Source organism: Nipponia nippon, unplaced genomic scaffold (assembly GCF_047370975.1).
Source record: "Nipponia nippon isolate SJK-2023a ecotype South Korea unplaced genomic scaffold, ASM4737097v1 scaffold_4, whole genome shotgun sequence".
In the NCBI taxonomy this organism is placed as follows: domain Eukaryota; kingdom Metazoa; phylum Chordata; class Aves; order Pelecaniformes; family Threskiornithidae; genus Nipponia; species Nipponia nippon.
In genome coordinates, this window is record NW_028262358.1 from 75,771,822 (window position 1) to 75,788,327 (window position 16,506).

Below are 16,506 nucleotides of genomic sequence, written 5' to 3' on the forward strand. Positions count from 1 at the left end.
ATATATATATATATAAGTTTAATTAGGTAAATGGCCCCCTGACTGTCCTGAGTGCTCCCAAGTCCAGTTCAGGGATAGACAAAGGCTGTGAAAATCCACTGAAGGCCACAGAGTTTCTGTCTACTGTCAGAGTAGGTCAGGAGACTGAAGCAGTTGGTGCTAAAGACTCAATATCCATGTCATGCACAGAGGACTTTCAGACTAGCTGTATTGTGATCTCATGGGCTGAACACTTAATGGTTTTCAGCATAGTGCGTCTGGAAGGAATCAATTAGTTTGCTTGTTCCAAGACTGCTTTGCCATGTGTACCAAAGCATGGGGAGGATCAGGAGATTCACTTTAAACATGCTCTTCTGATTCAAACGAAAAAGGTAACATATACGTGCTCAGAGTGTCCCAGTCTGTTAATGTGCTCAGATGACATCCAGCTCAAACAGAACCACATTGTTCTGTTTGGAGGGAAAGCAGGGGAGGGTATTAAATCTGTTGAACTGAAGAAGTGTTCAGGACTTGTGTATTTTTTAACTCTTTTCTGGCTTTTGTCATATTTCTGATCTCTTTTAAGGGGAGAAACAGGCATATAAAACCTGGTACTTCTAGAGAGCCATGTGTCTCACAGGCTGATGGGTCCTAGTCTGGCCTTCACGAGGGCTGTAGAAGTGCTTGTGATTCCTAGGAGGCGTGTTGGGGGATTCCACAGATTGGGAGGCTGCAGATAAAAAGAACGCTGACATGTAGCTGGTTTAGTCAGATGGATTTTGTGGTGAAGTATTTGTATAAAAGGGTTTTCTACTGATCTAGTTTTCTGTGAATTTAATACGATTTCATAACTATAGGAGACTTGCAAGAACATAGTAGTGTCAAAGAAGCAGATAATTCTGAAGAAATCACTAAAACCAGAGAGGGAATAAACTTGGAAGAGGGGACTGCTATAAAATCTGCCATCATCCAAAAAAGCAAGAAGTAAATCTTAGCTATTTTAAGCATGTCGTTCCATGCCTTCAATGTGTCTTGCAAATTAAAAAGTGAAAGATAATATTTTTTTTCCTCATTTACAGTTGTAGGACTATTTTATATTTTTTCCTTACTGCTGATACTGTTGTTTTGAGAAACCTAAAATGAGACATTAATTTTGTCATTGAAAGATATTAACCCATTAATACCACATTAGTGTACAGGGGGAAAAGACTCCCACTGACCTTTGTAGGAGCTAAGCATGTATTTTGATGAAAAGTTTGGTATTTTCACTTACATATCTTTTTATAGCATAAGACTGTTTCAGAAATTTTTAATAGATAAGGAGAATAGGTGTTAATTCACACACACAAAAAAAAAGGGAAGAGAGGATCTGAATTCAGGAGTGGGAGTTTTTGCCACTTGAATATGAGAAACTTAAAAGTATGCTAAATTTTAATTAACCTGTTGAAATATACTTAAACAAATGAAATATGTTTGTAAGCCTGACCTGGTTTACAAATAGTAGTATTTTTTTCATACAGAACAGACTGTCATTTCGTCTCAACCAAGAAAGATAGATTATTAGGTAGATCCAATTAATGGACATTAATGAAATATATTTATAAGGATCTAAAATGGAAATGAAATAAATGTGGATTGTGTGGTAGTTTTTACAAATTTCTTTGTCTTTTTAAAGAAAAACATTTGTTCCTTCAATTATATTCTTCCTTTAATTTATGACATTCTATACCAGCAAAAGATATTGAAGAGAGCAATAAAGAAAGATCTATTTCTTGGACTGAAGAAGTAGAATATAATATCTTTAGCTGTGATAACTATAAAGTCTGTTTGGTTTTGGTTTTGGGTTGGGTTGAATTTTTTTGCAGAATGGAAGCACTTAGGAAGATATTGTCCCTTTCCCAGGGAGCTTGTAACTTGGCAAAAATAACCTGATAATGTGTAAATTTGTGTGTGTAAAAAGTATCAATGCAATCAGTGAAAAATCTTGGCATAATTACAGAAAGTAAATATGGCATTTTTTCCAAGTTATACTCTTCACATAGTAGATATTGAGGTTTCTTAAAACAGTTCTTCACCAAGTTTTATCAAATTAGTATCTAAACTGTGAACTAACTCTGAGTGATCCTTAAAAAATTTTAAACAATTACAGTCCGTTGTGTCAGCAATTAATAACAAAATATGGATCCAATATGAATGTTTTGTGCATCTTAGGGAATGCAGCCTTCTTGATTGTTGACAATATACTATCTTGATCTATGATTTGTATTGATTTTTAAATTAATCTGGTCAACCTTTTGATTTAGGAATCAAAGAGAAATCAAATCAAAGGAAATTCTCAGGTGCTGCAGGTGCATGATTGTTCTAGTACACAAATGTCATTCCATTCATATTGAAACAATATTTCACTTAGTCGTAGAAAAAACTGTACAGTTAAAAAGGTTTTTTTTTTGTAATGAGAGAACAAACCAAGATCTTAAAACTTAGCTTTTTGAAATAGTCTCTAGAACTGCATTCAGAAGAACTGTTATTTTATTCTTTCTCAGTATGATTGTGTAATATTGCTTAAAATGGCTGCTGCACTGTAATTATGAAGTGGCTGTATTTAATTGCCTAGCAGTTATTCCTGACCAGAGGAAATCAGTATTTCAGAATTTTTGTGAAGTGCTTTAAAAAATCTATATTCTTAGGAACGGCAGAGGTAACTGCTGACCACCCAGAAGTTCAAGCGATGGTAGAAGAAGCCATAAAAAGTGCATCAGTCTCTGAAGTTACACTGTCACCTGAAATATATGCTGAAGTACTGGAGAGAGCTATTGCAGAGGTAAAACTACAAGTACTGTATAGCAAAGCACTTTTTTTCTAAGAGCAACCTGTAACAGTTTATACATTATCGATATATGTTCTTAATTTTTCCACTTGAAAGATCAGTTTAGTTTATATCACATAGCCTGAAAGCTTACATAGGATTGAGGAGAGACTGAGCAAGATCATGAAAGACAAATCTATTGAGGACTACTGTATATATATATACATACACATATATATATACACATCTATATATGTATATATATATAATATATGTGTATATATGTGCACATATATGTGTATATATGTGTATATATATACAAAAATTATTTCTGTCTTGCAAAGTACATATATATATATATGTGTAGATATATACACAAATTATTTCTGTCTTGCAAAGTACCTGGGCTTTATTAAAGGCTGGCAAAATCGTTTGAGGGAAGTATCACCGTATGCTTGCCCTATTTTTATACTCTTAGTCACTATTAAAGAGCTCAACACCAGATACAAGTGTTTGAAAAGAATTGTATGTGAAGGTTTATCCAAGAATCTTGAATTGTTTTAGATTTGTTCACCGGTTTGTAACTACTGAAACTGGAATCTAAATTCTTTACAGGCAACCTTAAAAAAATCACTGGCACATGAATCTCTGTTTGTTTAAAATGTTTTTATTTCTTTCAGACATATAAAGTTATAAATGCCTTACTTTTTATTGAAATGAAATGCCAATAGGGAAAAATCATAACATTCAGAAAATCATTTTGTATTGTGCAGTCTTTCTGAACAGCTCACAGACTACCTTAGTCTTTTCATGTTACTGAACCTGCCATTTTATAACAGCTTATGAAGAAGAACAAAGACAGGTTTCCTGGTGCTCCAGAAAAAGGAGGATGGGTAGTGGATAACTACCCTCTATCAGTAGATCATTGGTCAGCGTTATCAGAAAAAGGACTTTTACCTGACACTGTTGTGTGTCTGAAGGATACAGAAAAAGATGGTTAGTAAATGCACACTAATGAAACTTAATCTTTTCTTTTTTTGTGTTGATATCTGTATACATATATATGCACACTTACAAGAAAAACTAGTAGTTGTGTTCCATTTATAAAGTTTCAGGGGTCTAGAGAAGGAAGAATCCAGTGAATCAACAACAGTACCCCAAATTTCTTACAATTTGGATTAAGGGAATTAGACAGAATTGAAAATAGGAATGCTTTACAAAAGCAGTAAAGAAAATTCCTCCTATTTATAATCCTATTTACAATTTCCTCCTGTTTACAATCAGCAGTAAATACCACTGGACTCTTGCAGTTTCAGACTTTTGTATTCTGTGTCTGGCTGGTGACCAGCTTGTGATGTGGCTCTTAGTCAAATTTCCCTGCCTGTGCATTGGTTTCCCCACTTGCAAAATCAGGTTATAGTTATGAACTTTCTCTGTTGGGGCGGGGGGGGGGGGGGGGGGGGGGGGGAGAAATACCTGTATGCAGGTGTATCCTGTTCCCCATCCTGGGGTCAAAAAAAGTTGAGCAGCTTCTTATCCAGATTGATACAATAGCTTAGTACCCATGAATTCAGAGGAAGGGATTTTTACTTTATTATTTCAAGCAGGAAGGAAGGTTGGTACCAGGCATGAGAAACTGAACAGATTCATACATCGTTAAAAGTTTTGCCTGCCAAATCGTGTCTTAACGGATTATGCCTGCTTGATTCATACCACACCACAAGTTTCATTGCCCTGTGGTAATGTTTGACCATTACCTGTTCAACCCAGTCTATTATCAAAAGGTCTTTCAATAGTAGAAACTTCCCTTCAAGAAAGGAATGAAAGGTCTATTCATACTTAGTTCAAGAAAGCTCAGTAACTGCCCAACATTAGAATCAGTCCAGAGAGCTTTTCAAACCCTTGTCCCTGAATACAAAAATCAACCTGAGCAAATCAAGATTACACTGTTTACTTAGAACAGATTTCATATTTAAAAAAAGAAAAAAAGCTTTTCAGAAGCATGTCATCTGATCAGCTCATCATCCTCACAACTCAACTATAGCACCTGAACTGCTTGGTCACATAGCTTTGTGAAATTTTTTAACACTTTAAACATCTTAACTAGAAGTCTTCCAGTGTGGCTGGAGCTTGTATACAGACTAAATACAGACTGAACATTTCTATGAGAAAGTTCTAGATCCAGTGTTTGTCACAAAATCATATTTGCTGTTCCTATCATTCAAGACCTCATCTCAGATACTTCCAGAAAGAACTTAAGGACACATTGCATTTCCACGCCTCATCTTTGCTTCTGAGACATTTCAAGTATATTGAAATGTTCATGAACCTAGTTCCTGGGACACAGTGCATTGTCCTTTCTTACAACCACAAAAAGCACCTTATTCATGTAGCTGGCATGCAGTAATGTAATGTTAATACAGTGTACTAAATAACAAACAGCAGGAGTCAAGCTCTAGCCTTTTCTGCAGGGAGAGGGCTGAGGTAGGAGAGATGCTTTCAGAATTATGTTAACTTTCTCTTCACTTTTCAGAATTTAACAAATTAGTGAACTAATTGGGTAAAAGAAAAGGTTGTCTCAACATCCCTGAAAGGCTTTATTCTAGATCAGACACTTTGGGAATAGATAGTTCTTCATGGGAACCATGTTGAAAACTGGTCAACAGGAACTGCCCCATTTTTTTCTTTCAGGAAAGGAAGAACTTGGGAGTGCATAGCAGAGGTTTTCAAATGAAGACCTCTCTAGGGCTTTCAAATTATGTGCTTCCTTCCTGCAATGTACACCTTTCTGCCATTCCCACTAGTTCTCAAAACCTGGCTCTCAACTACTTGTTCTAATCTGAACGATCTATTTTATACTCTTGGTAGCCGTCTCTTCTATGCAATCATCTTCTGTTTCTCTAGACTGACAGATGGCAGATTCTTTAAAACATAAGCATAAGCCTTTCCTAGAAGTCAGAGAGGTCCTTCATGAAACTTAAATTTTGTGATCACAACCGTGATGGTACCTCTGTTAGATCTAACATGGTTATAGTCTTTATATCACATATAAAAAAGACAGGTTTCTTAATTACAACCCATTTGGCCCTATTTATAAGTAGATTTCAGGCTTGGAAGGAAATCCACCATTCCCATTTTTAATGTATTTGGGATGATAATGAGTCTATACCTTCATTTTATCCCTGGAGCTGTATCGGGCTTTCATATGAATCAATGACAATTTATTTTTCTTCAAAGTTTCATTCACTGGTGGGAGGAAATGAATTAACATACTTTAAATGATAAAGCATATATTTTTACTGTCTCAGTTTGAAACAAGTCATGTGCAAATTGAATACAAGTCATACTGTTTGTAGCCTATCATAACAAATCGAAGTGAAATATAATACTGGTATAGAGATTTTCTTAACAGACTTCCAGTTGCATTAAAACAGGACATAGCAAGAACATTGTTCTTTCAACCAGAATCAGCTGAGCTACCTACAAACCTGCTCCATTAGCAAACTAGCTTATTACTGGTTAATACCAGTAGCAGATATTCTCAGGTCAGCCACGTAGGACTTTGCTAATTTATTATCCATTATTCTAAAGGCTTATAGGTCACTTGCTCAATTTGACCAAGTAATACTAAAATGCTTCATCAGAAGAAACAATATTGAATCCTTTGAGTGAGAAACACATGTGCTGGTACCCAAGGAAGAAAGAATGGTTAGTTATACTATAGTAATTGTGATTCTTCTGGATGTTCTGCATATGATATTCTGTAATTAAAGCTGCTTCACTTTAGTTCAATGTCATTTGGACTCTGAATAATGAAGTAAATTAATGCTCTTTGGCACTGCTGCTTTTCATAATACTGTGACAAAACACAAAGATGGGAAAGTGCATGCCTGGGCCACCAGGCAAAGCCACTGAAAACTCTCACAACTTTTTTGCAGAAGAATACCAAGACGGAACTATCTAAAGATGAGTTTACAAACTACACTTTAAAAAAATTCCCTTCACTCACCCTCCCTTTTTCACAAATACATTTAATTGAAAGTATTGGTTTAAAATATAAACTGTTCACACAAAATTATCATCTGTTTCAAATCAACACCAATGTTCCTAACAGTTAAGTAACATGTTTCTCACAGTTCAAATTTAGATAAAAATACATTTTATGTTAGTTGATGATAGTGATCAGGTGAGATACGGGAGGAACAAGTATGATTAAAGTGAGGTGAAAGAGACAAGATCATAATGTCTGCTATAGGCTTTGGCTAAAAGTGTAGCTTTTTGCTTATGGGTATGTTTCCTTGAATTTAGCTATTTTGTTTAATTTTGTTCTTTTTTTTTTTTCCGTTTGGGCAATTGTGTTAACTCTTTATTTGATTCCCACTAATTTCTGTTGCTTAAATAATAATGTAGTAGTGGAGGTTACATTTTCATAGCATTTTGAGTCGTTACTTTGTGAGCTATTCCCTGAACTAGTCTAAACTGGCATAACTCCACTGATGGAAATGGATTTCAGCCACACAGCCATCTATCATAAATCTATTTGCCAAAGTAAATAAGTCAGTAGAGTTCCTAGTAGGAACAGCATATTCTTCATTTCTGTCAACCAGCTGTAGTACTATAGGTATGTACATTCTTCATATTTTTATTTGAATGTTCTTCATTTGTTTCTTCATAGTTTTCTTCACACACATACAAACAAAATAAATGCCAGAGTAATGCGTGATATACGGAAATGTAAGATAAATCCTTTCAGTGCTGTCTCCCCTTATAGCCTTCATCATAACCTTCCCATATCCCAGACTCAGTTTATTAGGTGCTTGAAACTGAAAACAGAGCTCTAAAACCTTAGAAAGCACAGTATAACAACATTTCAGTGGTATACAAAAGGTATAGCCTTTTCTTGGCTATAAAAAAAAGTAGGAAAGGTGTCTATAATTTATTAAATAATTTTCCTAACTCAACTTTAGTTTTATACAGATGCATAGAACTCATTACTGTTGTGTAATTGTACTGCAGGAGTCTGTATACTACGCAGAACATACTTAGCGAATAGAGATGAAATTAATTCTAAGATTTTGAAAAGACTAACAGATGAAGCATTACAAAAGAAAGAAGAAGAAGCATTACAAAAGAAAGAAGAAGAAGAAGTAAGGTAAAATATTCCAGCTATCTGAATGTATAAAATGAGCGCAAGAAAATTGTAACCTTACTTTGTGTTAAAGGTATCAGTGCATTTATCAACGCAAATGTACTAAAACAGTACACTAAGACTAGTTGTGATGTACAGGAAATAATCAAATATTTGTTATCTTTGAGGAATATCTCATTTAGATCAGTAAATATGGTGGCAGAAGATTCTCTTGCTAAATGCATTTTCATTAGCCTTTCATTAGTCCAGCCGTTTGATACAATGAGACGATAACATTTTAGATGATAAAATATATTTGATTTTTATTTTGTAGAACCCAAATTATATTTCAGTTCCCAACAGTATATTTCCACAACTTTACTTTACATTTAATATATCTGCAGCTTGCCTCAGTAGTATTTATATAAGTCTTAAGATGAATAATCTTTTACTTACAGAAGAGAAATGCAAGAAATACTGACATCAGAGGAAGATCAATCTCTAGAGGCTGCTGAGGAGAAAGGTGAAAGTGTGTATCATTTGACTTCTATTTTATCTAATTATGTGTTTCAAATAATTTAGTAATTTGTTTTTTATGCAGATTTTACATTTTTTATTTCCTTTTTACATTCAGCATCTAGAAAAATAACTTTATATTACTACCTTTGCTTCCTTTACTGATTCATGCACTCATTTCTATGTGTCATTCTCAATGGATGTTAGAGAATAGAGATGTGTATTAAATCAGCCAGCACAGTTACGGTTTTCAATAAATCCAAAGGACAGGACTCTCTATCTCCTCTAGTAACTTTTCTAAGGGGTTATTAACTGTACTGAAACTTCCTACTCATCACAAAATCCGTATCCCCTCACAAGTTAGAAAACATTGCTAGAACTTAGCCAATAGCTAATAAGAAAATCGCAAATAAGAAAATCGCAAAACTGTCTGATTTTCTGTTCTTCCTCCAAGAAGCTCAGCCTGAAGCAATTAAAGAGGAATGGAAATTATTTCAGGAGTGGCTCTCTTAACCTGCATTAAGAATTGCTGAATCCGGTAGCAACATACCTTATGAATTGTTGAATCCAGTAGCCCAGTAGAGGTGAGGCTGCTGCAGCTTCATGTCCCCGGGACCATGCAGTAATGAGTCTGAGCATGTATTCCCATTTCCCCTTTCATCCGCTTCTTACTCTATTATCCATGCTTGTTCCTCCCCAATCCACTTTGGTCCTTCCTTCTCCTTGCCTTTGGTCCTTCTCAGAAATGCCTCATAATATTATAAGTCTCTCACAATCCCAAACTGCTTTTCCTGGCATCCCCTAATGAACCTCATACCCTGTAGGCAGTAATTCCCCTCAGCCAGGGAAAGCCTCTCTGCTTGACTCATCTCAATAGATCTCACAGCCAGAAAATGCCTTCATCATCCTCTTTTAATGATCCTGAGGGGAACCAAGTCAAGGTTATGTTTGTTCTGATTAGGTTATTGGGGTTCCCTCACCTGTCATTGTTCCTCCCCTCCTTTGTGCTTATGGAGATTAGCCTTTAATAACATAACAACATAAAAAATAATGGAATTATGTGTATCACATGAGGTTTCCCCTCTACTAACAATATTAATAAAACATTTTGGGTAAAGACTTTCTTACTTTGCTTCTTTCTGTATTGACAGAATCACATATTATTTTTGTTTAGCCACTCTTTATTTCCTGTAAAGATTCTGCTTTTGTACCAGACTTGTGCTATACTTTGCTTCCAGCAATGAAAATAGAATTGTCCTGGGCAGCAGTGAATAATCTAAGAGGAGTGGTATTTTGGGGGCAGGCCAACTGTCACAAATAGGCTGGATTTTTGCATCTCAGACAATTCTGTCAGCTGGGTCAAAGTTTAGAAATAATTCCAGTTAGTTTCAACGTTTCTGAACCTCAGCAGTCAAAAAAGCGGCAGGGTTGTACTTTCCCTTTTGCCTTCTTTAATCGCTGCCTACTTTCTTAGAAGAATGTTGCTGTCTGATTTGGATCTGCTGTCAAGATGAAGTACCATGCATGAGTATCTGTCTCTACATTAAGAACTAGGTTGGGGACTTTAGAGTATTTTCTTCCTCTGCTATGGGATCTTAAGGTTTCTCCATCATAGCCTAAATTATAACCTAAGGCCTGGAGCTGAAATTAAAAATTGAAGTGCATGAAATCCCCCTCTTTTTTTTTTCTCCGAGCAGTGAGGGCCTAGACTGCCATCACTGTCTTCCCTTCAAACATAACATACTGGTTTCTCTAGAAAAATATTATGGCCAAGCTTAAGTTCTGTATTGTCAATATGCCTCAGGTACACTTTCTTTCATTATCCAGACTGGCATTTATTTTACCTATATATAACAAGGCCCAAGTTGTAAAGGTAGTATAAAATAGACTGATATGATAACATGCTTTTAATTTTTAATTAGGTAACATTTCACCTACTCACTGAAAAAAATACTTCAGCTTTGTAGGGTTCTTTAAATCACATACAAACTTAAAAATTCTACATTATAACTTTTTATAGTTTCTAATAAAACACATAGCTCTTCTCCAAAGTGAATGAGTTCTAAAGTATTAAATATAAAGGGTTCTACACAGATACTCTATTAAGTTCATCTTAGTTTTGAATATCTAACGCATTTTGACCTGAGTACATCAAAACAATAATTATTAATGATAGAAGTAATAATGTCATATACACACTTGTGCTCTTAACACGTGTTAAGTCCTTGTTCAGAGAAAATCATGTTTTCCTACGCCTACATTTATTTCAGTAATCAAATACTGACTCACCAAAACACTTCAGTCATGCTGCTCTTAGCCTGACATCTGCCATCAGCACATTGACTGCAGCTTTTCTCCCATGTGATATGTCTTTACAAAAATATAAATGAATGATATGTTCACAGTTTGGGGTTTTTTTATATAGCAGTTGTGGTATAAAAATGAAAACTCAGAAGAATACTCCAGGACCCCAGTCATGCTCTTTTGATGTCTCATATATCAGATCATATGGGAATGGTTCAAAGCTGCACCAGGGGAGGTTTAAACTGGACGTTAGGAAGCATTTCTTTATCGAGAGGGTGGTCAGACACTGGAACAGGCTTCCTAGAGAGGTGGTCGATGCCCCAAGCCTGTCAGTGTTTAAGAGGCATTTGGACAATGCCCTTAACAACATGCTTTAACTTTTGGTCACTCTTGAATTGGTCAGGCAGTTGGACTAGATGATCATTGTAGGTCCCTTCCAACTGAAATAGTCTGGTCTGTTCTGTTCTGTTCTGTTCTACTCTATATAAATAAATGTGCATTTCAATAAGTGCAATTTTTGTAGCCTCAGCGGGACATTGAAGTAATTGGGATTGCTTCAGGACTGAACATATTAAAATTTATAATATTGTTTGTGTTTAAAAGGAAAAAAATGGTTCCAGTAATGAGCAAGGTACTTACACGTGTCTTAATGAGAGTGGAAATAAATGGAGAAGGAGACTTTGGGTAAATTTAACAAATGTATTTAAGTGAGTTAGGAAGCTAAGTTCAATGCTGAAAATGTCTGTTGGAGGTACACATAACAATTTATGTGATAACTCTTGCTTGTAGTGTGTAGCTGAAAATTATAGCCCCGCATCTTTTTTCACGTCCCTTGACACAATTATTCTAAGCTTAAATTATTTTCAGGAATTTCTTACTGTATTTAAGCATTTTTGCAGCAGCTTTGCATGACTATGGATTTATGTATACTAGGACACAGCTACATGACTTCATGAGAATATATTTCAGGTGTTGTAGAAGAGTTATACAGCTTCAGGTAGATCTGTGGGTTCATTCCAATCTTCCTGAAGTAAAACTTGGCATATTTCTTTACTGCCACGTTTCAACAATAAAATAACCCATACAATTGATCTTATCCACCGAAGCAAACAGTTGTCATGGTTTAAGACTTTATTTTCTGCACTTGTCGTGGTTTAACCCCAGCCAGCAACTAAGCACCACACAGCCTCTCGCTCACTTCCCCCTCCCCGGTGGGATGGGGGAGAGAATTGGAAGAGTAAAAGTGAGAAAACTTGTGGGTTGAGATAAGAACAGTTTAATAACGGAAATAAAATAAAGTAAAATAGTAGTAGTAGCAGTAATAATAACAATAACAATAATAATAATAATAATATATAAAGCAAGTGATGCACAATGCAATTGCTCACCACCCACGAAACAACGCCCAGCCTGTCCCTGAGTAGCAGTCCCCCCCCTCCCAGCCAGCTCCCCCCAGGTTATATACTGGACATGACGTCATACGTACGGCATAGTCCCTTGGCCAGTCTGGGTCAGCTGTCCTGGCTGTGCTCCCTCCCAGCTTCTTGTGCACCTGGCAGAGCCTGGGAAGCTGAAAAGTCCTTGACTAGTGTAAGCAGTGCTCAGCAACAACTAAAACATCAGCGTGTTATCAACATTATTCTCATCCTAAAGCCAAAACACAGCACTATCCCAGCTACTAGGAAGAAAATTAACCCTATCCCAGCCGAAACTAGGACGGCACTTTATTTGTCAGCCCTGCTTTTCTGCCAGAGATTATACCCTTCCTATAGCAAACTCAACGGGAGCACACGTATGCCTATGCCTCAGTCACTGTTGCTCAGGGTGGTGTGTTAGTGCAACCCCATCTTCCCTGATGTCTCTTCTGCTGCTCTTCTTGGGCAGAATCTCTTGCAAGAAATAAATGGGTAGCTGGAGCTGATAATTCCAGCCGTCGCCTTCCATGCTTGTCCTTCACAGCTGTTAATATTTGTTATAAACTCTTTAATATTGATTCCAACCCCCCCCCTTTCTCAAATTACAGATAGTGGAGGGTGTAATCAATACCCATCTCTAGCTTTTATTTTATGTTCTTGCTTTTTATTTTTATCATCATGTTAAATTCAGCAGGATATTTTAAACAACAACAAAGAATAAATATAGTAATAATTAAACCTGTACATGTTTGCACATTTCCTCCTTAGTCTTTGAAGAGAAATGCATTTTGGAATCAACTGTAATTATAGCATTTACCAGGCAGTTGATGTGTGCTCAGTCCTACAGCCTCTAAATATATTTCCTTTGTTTTTCTTGGCTGGCTTGCATCCTGATTTGTTTTTTTTTTCTACCTCTAACTGGAGGCTTTTCAGTGAGAGAGTTTGAACAAGGACAGTTTATTAATCTGCAGACAAGGGATAGCAAATTACTTGTACCACAGACTTTAAAACAAGCTGTAGTGATATTAACTGCACAGTTTGTTCAGTCTTTGAGCAAAGTTGCATGATCTTCAAAGCCACTTTCTGCCCTCCTTCATAAGCCAGATATGATAATTACATTCTAATACCTGTAATCACAGCATTTTAGGTGAGAAATTTCAAAATTTGAAACAGAAAGGTTATGAAAAATTTTCTCAATTAGATCCGAAATACTTTCAGTTCTTAAATTCTTTTAGTCTCTCATTCAGAGAAATAAAGGCTAAGGGATACTGGTTTAGTACAGCTCTGCATTTCTTTGCAAAAAAAAAGAACAAAAGCCTATGATTAGAGCTATCAGCCTCTCTGAAAGCTCTTGTCACTTTCTGAACATCTGTAAGAAAAAGGACATCTTCTTAGTTTTCTTTGTTTAATATCTGTCTGTCTGTCTTCCTTGACCCTATCCAGCACCAGTCTTGTAAATGAAATCTCTTAAGTGTTTAGACACACTGTAAAAATTTAGACATGCTTAGCTCCTGTGCCATAGCTATTTCCATTGAAGTCTCTAGGACTGTCTGTGATTAAGTTATGTATGCATGTGAGAATTTGCATGTTGACAGCCTTAACAAAGTGTCTTCCATTTTGCACATATTTTTCTGCATGTCGTTTTCCTCTTTGTGTATATTATGGACTCTTGATTTATTTATTACAGAGCATCAAAGCCCATTTTGCTTGACTGCATTCCTGTATATATCAAACAGAAATAATGAACTAGAATAAGTGAAGAATTTTCTCAATTTGACACATGCTAAAGGTTGTGGGTTTTTGTCTGCTAACCATATAAGAAGAAGATGCTTGTTTACGAGATAAAGTTTCCTGATTCTGCATAAATAAGAAATTCAATGTTTCCAACCTGGTTTTCATTATGTTTGTGGTTTCTTTGCAAAAAAAAAGAGATGTACATGAAAACAAATGCCATAATTTCAGATTTTAAAATACATTCTTGTTTAATATGATTTAAGGTTTGGATAATCATAACATGTTGAGAGGTACTAGTGGTGTTTTATTACTCTAACAATGGTCTAAGGACCATCTAACAATGGTCTAAGCAAAACAAGGCTTACAGGAAAAAATTATATTCTTTATTGACCAACTGATACAGTTGGAAAAATTACACCAGCCTTCAGGTGCACAAGCCCTTCTTCCAAGTCAGAAGCAATTCCACCCAATAGGAGCTGTTCTGTAGAACGCCAAGTGCACTCCTTTGCAAAGTCTTGATTTTGAGCATATTTTGAACACAGAACACATAGATTATAATGAATGAAAAATATTCTTACGTAAAAGCACTGAATTAAATAAAGTGCTTCTCCACTTTATTCACAGTCATGTGGCATCCGATAGGTGGTCTGCCTTTCCCCACAGATCAGGTAGCTGATCTTAAAATGTTTTGGTCAGTGTGTAATACCTGAGCATTAAAGTAACTAACTCCTTTTTTGCAGGTGATCAAATATAAGTTTTGCCATGTGATCCAGAAATATCTTTATTTCTATAGTGCCTCCATCACCCCTCAATGGGTTTGTTAAAGGTACTAATGATTTTATTTGTGCCAACAGAATTTGAGGACGATGATGAGCAGCCTCCACCTGAAACTGAACAAATGCCCCAGAAACAGTCCAGTGACTCTGCAGTTTATAAAGAAGAATCTAAACCTACAGGTTGGCCTTGTAGCATGTATAATCTTTCTTACTAGCAAGTATCAAGAATTGTATGCCTTCCTTTTCTGCAAGCTTGTACTATTGGCTGTAAATATCATTCCTTACCTTAACTTTTTTCTTTTAAAGAAGTGTATAACGGAATAGTCAGGTTCAAGTTATTTAAACACTTATAAATGCAATTAAAGGCATGTTGTTATTTTCTGTTAAAAATAATGCACCAGCTATTTGCGCTTTGAAAAACAACAAAATCCCACTATTGCCTCTACTGCCTAAATACCAAATCAGTAAATGTGTGCAGGGATCTATGGAAATAACAAATAAGGTGAGCATTGCTGAAATTCCAGGTTGACGTAACCTCTTGTATTCAGAAATCCATGAGCACTCTCTACAGGATGAAGTGATAAAGGAGGGAAATCGGAGGAAAACAGACTTTAGAAATTCACTCTCATGGATTGTGACCCCCAAAAAAAGAAAAAGTAGAGAGAAGAAAATACCAGGAAAAAATGGGGAAAAAAAAAAAACCCAGGAAATAATCGAATTGCAGTATACACAAACACGTGCATGTGATTTTACCAAACCCCAGTTCTACAGACCATTTTTAAATTAATATTATATCCACATGAATCGGAAATTACTAATCCATTCCCTGTGGCAAGAGATCTTGGGAAAAATGGGAATGGATGAATTTTAACTTTGGATGCGAATGATCAAAATATGTCCTGTACTTTCCTTAGTCATCTGTTGTCCTGCTAACACCTTACTAGATTTCACACAGTCATGTTTTCTTCTTTTCGGTATAAGGTAAAATTCTGCAGCACATGGAACTCTACAGAACCAAAAGCTACTGAAAAGATATACGAAATCCTATAGTAGCGTTCTCTCGAAACACTTCGAAGGCAACTCATCTTTAATGGAGACGGTCTGCTTTAGTTTTTAAAATACACATTTTAGCTTTTATTTACTAGAATGATTAGTATATGTTAAGTCCAAAAGAGAAATAAATCCAACATAAAACATTTTATTTTAAATAGCAAGTTGTTAAATATACACATTTTTATGCATTAGAAAGAATCAACTTAATCTGCAAACCAAACTGTTTTTTTTTTCCAAACACCATAAATCAGTACACACAATATAAGTTTGTCTACTAAGTACATTTCACTGTAATATGCTGAAAGTTATTTGGCAGCATGTATTTATAAGTAAGTAATGAAAAGTCTGTATAAGCAAACTACATGGTCTGTTTCAAAAAGACAAATGAAAATATGTTCATAATGAAATATGGATCAGTTCCAAGAAATGGAAGCATCACTGTTATCCTACATTTTGCCTTTTTGTTTATTCTGATAGTTAAACGCTAATGAAGAAGACATGCTGGCTTATGGTGTCTCTGTCTCAGCCTTGGCAGGGTTTGAGAGGAGAGGAAAGAAGGATTTTTTCATCTTTTTATTGCTGAATATGGACTGAGGGCAGAACAAGTCATATCTAATACCAGCAGAACACTGGAAAAAAAAGATATTAAAGCCTTTCCTTCCCCAGCAACTCACTTGGAGAACATGGGGGCAGAAAGCCTTTAAGGATTGTTTGTCTCTATGGTAACTATACTCAGTAAAAGCAAAGAGACACAGAGCAAAAGAATATGAGAGATTGCCATATAGGCATTCCCTG

The 16,506-nt window shown here is 35.8% G+C and overlaps 1 protein-coding gene across 3 annotated transcripts in view; it reads left to right on the plus strand.

Moving 5' to 3' along the window:
• Nucleotides 1-16,506, plus strand: part of AK9 (adenylate kinase 9) — a 71,676-nt gene that overhangs the window by 21,143 nt on the left and 34,027 nt on the right. For 2 of the 3 annotated variants that reach the window (XM_087777078.1, XM_087777080.1), the window contains exons 14-18: nucleotides 2,667-2,800; nucleotides 3,625-3,781; nucleotides 7,802-7,937; nucleotides 8,372-8,442; nucleotides 14,737-14,838. In XM_087777078.1, the coding sequence (XP_087633204.1) occupies nucleotides 2,667-2,800; nucleotides 3,625-3,781; nucleotides 7,802-7,937; nucleotides 8,372-8,442; nucleotides 14,737-14,838 (600 nt within the window). The remainder of the gene's footprint in view (nucleotides 1-2,666; nucleotides 2,801-3,624; nucleotides 3,782-7,801; nucleotides 7,938-8,371; nucleotides 8,443-14,736; nucleotides 14,839-16,506) is intronic. The other variant, XM_087777079.1, reaches the window with a different exon arrangement.